Raw genomic sequence first — 6,290 nt, 5'->3', positions numbered from 1 at the left:
CATTGAGATAGGGACAAGAGAGCCCAGAATGTTCCCTCAAAGAAGAGGCCCATGTTAGCTGTTACAGTAGGAACAGTCGCACTGTTCTAAATTTACAGCTAGAAGCTTGAACACTGATAGGGCCAGAGTGCTCATCCTATGACAGGATCCCTCTGGCTTTTAATAGACCTGTGACGGACAAAACCAAATAACGCAGCCCCGCCCATGAAAGGACCATGTTGAATCGACCTGTTATGCAGCTGCTGAAGTCCCAAAACCTCTGTCAGAAAAAAAGGGACACCTCCCCCCAAGGGCTACCCCACCCCTCTTTCACAACAGACTCCAAAGCATGCATGTCACAAAAGCTCACCCCTCCCTCACGAACAACCAATTCATGTAGAAGGACTATGGAGATGGGGGGCGGCTGTTCCTTCCACTCTAGACCTCACTGAGCCACACTCTTCCCCTCCCCACATCAAAATGCACCTCAACCAGCTGCCTTTATGGCTTGGGGGGGAAAATGCATCAGGCAGCAACTTCCGGGAAATGGAGGAGAAGATGGAGATTGAGAAAGGAGGGCTCATTCCCCACCCTCAGACAAGTTCCACTGCTGGCCGGTCCAGAGGGGTGGGTCAGAGGAAACAACAGTCCAGAAAATTCAGAGAGATCATCACCGTTCCCCTGGAAGAGAAGAAGAAAAAAGACAATTACTTCAAAGTTACTATGTTACTTATTTACTTCAGGGGTTCCCAAGGGTGCTCACCTTTCCTGGCGCCTAACAACTGATTTTAGAAAATGAGAGGGGGCGGGGCTTTTGCCCATCAAGGTTTCTGACTGGCCACTTGAGATTTGATTGGCTGTACAATTTTTTAAAAAGGTTGCTTGGGCAGCAGCTACTACCACAGCACAACGATTTTCGCCATGTGACTGAAGGTAAGCTGCAGCAGCCATTTTGTGGATAGCTCCACTTCCTGCAGCAGTTCTTTTGCGGCAGCCATTTTATAGCTGCGTCCACCACCCTGTGTCTGAATTCCAAAGGCTCAAAAAGGTTGGGGGACCCCTTAAAAATGAGTCAAAATAGTCAAAATTTTTGTAATTATTCTCATTATTTTTAATACATCTATATCTACTAGTCATTATATATGATAGCATAAAATGTTATACAAAGTTGACAAAAAAATTTTTTCTTCTTTTTCTCTTTTGTTTCTTGCTTATATATGCCTTCTTACTTAGCCGTATAGATAGGAAATAATGGAAATATATTATGTGGAAGTATAGATTGTTTTTACTACACTCTGAACTGTCATGCTATTTTTTCATGTTTTATATTTTCATTTTAAGCAATGTTCTTCAAATATGTTTCACAAATGATGCTTTATGCTCATTTCCCTCTTGCGCCCTTTCTATTCTGTATCCCTTTGTGGCAAAAATTATATGTATATTTGGATTTAGAACATTCTAGCCTTTTAGAAAAATGGCTTCCAATCCTTGATTTTGAGTGGAATCTTCAATCCTTTCAGCATTTCCTTCCTAGATATTTACGGTACATCATAACCTTATTTTATTTTTTGAGCCAATTGTTTTAATGATAATTGTATGTTTTTTGTCCTTTTGCATAGGTCTATATTTTGGGGGTTTTTCAAAGTATCTAATTATTGTATTTTATAACTATTGACCAATAAAAGTTAAAAACATTAAAAAAGAAAAAGGCTGGGGACCCCTAATTTACTTCACTTATGTCCCGCTTTTCTCCCAAAAGGGGACCCAAAGGGTCTCTCCCCACAACCCTGTGACTTTTGTCTATGCAGGTCTGATGTACCCTAACATAGTCTTTCTGTGGCCAAAGAAGGCCCCTGCCCCATTCCTTGTTCACCAGTGGCAAATCTGGCAGGACTCAACTTGATGTTCCCAAACTTTTTTTTAAAAAAGCTTGTGGAATGGCCAGTAAGGAGCCTGTTTGTTTTCCCCCCTCTACAGTAGTTTTATACAGCAGTCTTTCCCCCAAAAAAGGACCCCAAAAGGGCCCAGAGGAGCCCTGATACAGCCTTCTGCCTAGGGTTGCCAACTCTTGGTTGGGAAATGCCTGGACCTTTGCAGCTGGAAGCTGGGGAGGGTGGAGTCTGTGGTGGGGAGGGACTTCCACAGCATGTAGTGCTATACAGACCACCCCCCAAAAGCAGCCATTTCCTCCAGGGGAACTGATCTCTGTAGTCTGGAGATAAGTTATAACTCCAGGAGATCTCCCGACCCCACCTGGAGGCTATGAGTGTTGTCCCATTTCAAAAACAGAAAAGTGGCTTTTAGGCGGGTCTCTAGAAACCCTGTAAAAAGTCTGCAGTGAAAATGTTGTGAAAGCAACGTCACCCCAGAATCGGAAATGACTGGTGCTTGCGCAGGGGTCCTTTCTTTTTCCCAAAAACTGAGCTTCTCTATTAGAGGCTCTGCTGTCTTCAAGAAAAGAAAAAGACCATCTGGATTCTTTGGAATCTCTGGAATGGCTGCGGAATTGCAACATTAGAGGGGAAAAAAGACTGAGAGATGCAACTCCTGTGTCCTGCCAGCGTTTCAAATTGCTTTCTGTGGAGAATGAGACCAGTCCCCTCAGAACTACCTCTGGGGAGCCCACAGAGAAATGAGACCATTCTTGCTATCTCTGACTCCCTCACGTGTTCAATGAGGGAACTGCAAGTCATTCCGGAGCCAGGGCACCAGCTATTAATAACTGTGTCTGCAGGTGTCGAGAGGGAACCTGGCACGGCTTAGCCCCATCCTGACAGATCTTGGAAGCTAAGCAGGGTAGGTAATTGGATGGGGGACCACCAAGGAAGACTGCAGAAGAAGGCAATGGCAAACCGTCCCTGCTTCTCACCAGCCTTGAACTTGAAGAGCCCCTTGCTGGAATCATCATAAATTGGTTGTTGCTTGAGAGCACTTATAGAGCCCTGTGGCACAGAGTGGTAAAGCTGCAGTACTGCAGTCCAAACTCTTTGCTCATGACCTGAGTTCAATCCTGGCGGAAGTTGGGTTCAGATAGCCAGCTCAAGATTGACTCAGCCTTCCATCCTTCCAAGGTCAGTAAAATGAGGACCCAGCTTGCTGGGGGGAAAGTGTAGATGACTAGGGAAGGCAATGGCAAACCACCTGGTAAAAAATCTGCCATGAAAACATTGTGATGCGACGTCACCCTAGAGTCAGAAACGACTGGTGCTTACACAGGAGACTACCTTTACCTTTACTGAGAGTGCTTATGTATGTAGTCAGGCATCATGAACCAGAGTTTGCTCAGAGTGAGCACAACCTTGGGGTTTCTTTTACTTCTCTTGGGCCTGAATTTAAACCAGGAGTTTAAATCCCAGTTTTCAGGCAAACGTCCAATTTGTCACAGTGCCTCAAGTCCAGACATTAACAACCAACTGTGGTTTGATCAAAGCCTTCTCATGCTGGGAAGTTTTCAATTTTTGCTCAACACATCGCAGGGAGATTGGGGGTGGGAGGAGCTTGAGAGCACACCAGCCTTGCTTTCATTGCAAGTCAACTATGGTTTGTTTGGGATGCCTGAACCTGACCAAGCCAAGGAGTGCGGGTCAAAACGGGGCAATGTTCTCTAAGCAGCTGTGCTGGACGCTTCCGTTGCACTTGGGCACAGGCCTCACATGCTGCTGAAAGTACTCACAGTCCCTGGTGGAGAAGGGCTGGAAACGACGGCCTTAGTCCGAATGAACACTTTCAACTACGATGCTGGGCTTGTCCCGTGCTGGAGGGTTCTTGTTGATGTAGATGTTTAAAGTCTTCTCCTGGAGAAAGAAGACAGTAGAGAGAATATAAGAATATAAGAGAAGCCATGTTGGATCAGGCCAGTGGCCCATCCAGTCCAACACTCTGTGTTACACAGTGGCAAAAAAAGCAGGCACTGTCAGGAGGACCATCAGTGGGGCTAGGACACTAGAAGCCCTCCCACTGTGCCCCCTCCAAAACACCAAGAATACAGAGCATCACTGCCCCAGACAGAGAGTTCCATCAATACGCTGTGGCTAATAGCCACTGATGGACACAACATAAAAAGGAGGCCCCTTCCATTCTGTCACATGCAAGAAAGGAGTACTGTGTTCCTTCCATGTGGAACAATTTACTATTTACTAGGAAAGCCCCGTGGCACAGAGTGGTAAATCTGCAGTACTGCAGTCCGAGCTCTCTGCTCACAATCTGAGTTCGATCCTGGCAGAAGCTGGGTTCAGGTAGCCAGCTCAAGGTTGACTCAGCCTTCCATCCTTCCGAGGTTGGTAAAATGAGTACCCAGCTTGCTCAGGGGAAAGTGTAGATGACTAGGGAAGGCAATGGCACACCACCCCGTAAAAAGTCTGCCACGAAAACATTGTGGTGTGACGTCACCCCAGAGTTGGAAATGGCTGGTGAATGCACAGGGGACTACCTTTACCTTTCGGAGAGTTACATGCCATTTCCCTACCATAGCCCCCAAATCCTCAACTCCCACAGGCCAGCTACAACTCTTCTTTGAAACCAAAAACTCCTAATTGCAAATGGCTGCTAGGCTCAGGGAACACCAACAAACTAATTCCTAGATGAACCATATCTGGAAGGGAGTCCCTTTAAGCAGCCCCTGAAAAAGGCAATGCTGGGCAGTTCAAGACCTGCTGCGTGGGAGGAGGGATCCAATAAGGAGGGGAACTGGGCAAGGCCGAATGCGACAGCCGGCAGCATCCCTCCCACTGACTGTGTTAATAAATGGAAAACAATTATTTAAGCTCAACTTTTATTTATTTATTGTGAACAACGGGAGTTTGGTCTCATTATCAGAGCACCACTTGCCTGCAGGGGATTTACTCGCTAGGCTGAAAACCATCCTTGCCTCGCAAAGGGCTGCTTTTTCTGGAAGGGGAGCCCCAGTGCCAACTACTTTTCCACCACAGGGCCCCACTTTCTTGCCAGAGAATCCCGGGATCCTGGATTCCAACCACAGAAAATAGAAACAGATTGGCGAATGGGCTGAACTAGCAGTAAAAAAAGCGGAAAGCTGCCTTTGGTTAGGATTCTCAGTGGCTCCAGAGTAGCACTATCCTAGGCCTTGGCAACTCTACAATGAGAGTGCAAATTAGAATGGAAAAAGAAGTGCTGTTTTAAACCAGAAATACCACTGAGGACTGCAATGGTGTGGAATTTTACTCGCTTCTATGACTATATTTCTGATGGATACCTTCTGCAGAACCTGTACCTTAGCTAACCAGTTTTTAAAACGGTCTTTTTAGTTGTCTCTTTTAAACCTGATTTTTTTTCTTCAGTTCTACATATCCAAACCAAAAAAAGAAAAGAAAAGAAAGGGGGTGGATATTGCACAACCCTATTATCTACCTGCATGGCAAGAAAATCTTCAAGTGCCCATTTCTACACATTCAGAATCTATTAAAAGGATGTTTTTTGGCCTGGCCAGTTGGGAACCATAGTCGTAACACCCCGTTCTTCTCCAACCCACTATGGCCCAAGGTCTCAGGTGTCAAGATCAACTAATAACGACTTAAGACTGGGGGATCATGGCCTAAGCAATAGGCCCTGTTAAAATCTTAATGGATCCACTGCTACTAATGTTCTACCTTAGTTGCTCCCCTTCCCCCCTTTTCTTATTTTGATTTGTAACTGGGGTGAAGGAACTAGCTGCACAATTCAAGAGCATTTTCTAGCTATCGTCTGAGGAAGTATCTAGTAGTTGTGAGTGAATGTTTCCTCCTGTAAACCACCCCCCCTGTAGGAATGTTTTGAAGTGTACCTTAAAACCCATGTATCACTGTACTGGTTTCATTCTTAGCAAGCTAGAGGCTTGCGCCAGAGTACCGGTTATCAATAAACGGGAACTTAGTATCAACTTTGACTCATTCTTGAATCCGTCGACTTGACATCAGGGGCTGCCCCGCTTAAAGCTCTTGAAATGAGAGCCAGCTTCCCCTCCCAGCCCTCTCACCTCCACCAGCTGGTGCCAGTGTTCGATGGGCTTCCGTGGATTGGCCAGCATCTCGGCCCAGTGGTCCCTTCCTGGTGCATCGGCATCGCTGCCCACTCGGCACATCCCGATGACTTCGTTGTGCCCAATGCTGTGGACACAGAGATCATTCTAGCTGCCGGTCTCCCACAAAGAAGAAGAGGAAGAGCAGGTGGGAGGGGAACCTCAATACTGACTCCACATCTCTTAGAAAATATATTTATACCCTCCCACCCTTCTCCCCAAAGTGGCTTACACCATTCTCGTCTCCTCCATTTTATCTTCACAACAACCCTGCAAGGTAGGTTCATGGCCGTTGCCA

General features: G+C 46.1%; 1 protein-coding gene across 1 annotated transcript in view; it reads right to left on the bottom strand.

Annotated features, from left to right (window-relative positions):
* Positions 1-361: 361 nt before the first annotated feature.
* Positions 362-6,290, bottom strand: part of SYT3 (synaptotagmin 3) — a 38,717-nt gene continuing 32,788 nt past the window's right edge. The window contains exons 7-9 of the mRNA XM_060256262.1: positions 5,951-6,080; positions 3,646-3,773; positions 362-654 (exon numbers count right to left, since the gene is read on the bottom strand). Of these exons, the coding sequence (XP_060112245.1) occupies positions 3,687-3,773; positions 5,951-6,080 (217 nt within the window). The 3' untranslated portion in view covers positions 362-654; positions 3,646-3,686. The remainder of the gene's footprint in view (positions 655-3,645; positions 3,774-5,950; positions 6,081-6,290) is intronic.

This window comes from Heteronotia binoei, chromosome 15 (genome assembly GCF_032191835.1).
Source record: "Heteronotia binoei isolate CCM8104 ecotype False Entrance Well chromosome 15, APGP_CSIRO_Hbin_v1, whole genome shotgun sequence".
Taxonomy (NCBI): domain Eukaryota; kingdom Metazoa; phylum Chordata; class Lepidosauria; order Squamata; family Gekkonidae; genus Heteronotia; species Heteronotia binoei.
This window is presented reverse-complemented; position numbering and strand designations above follow the sequence as displayed.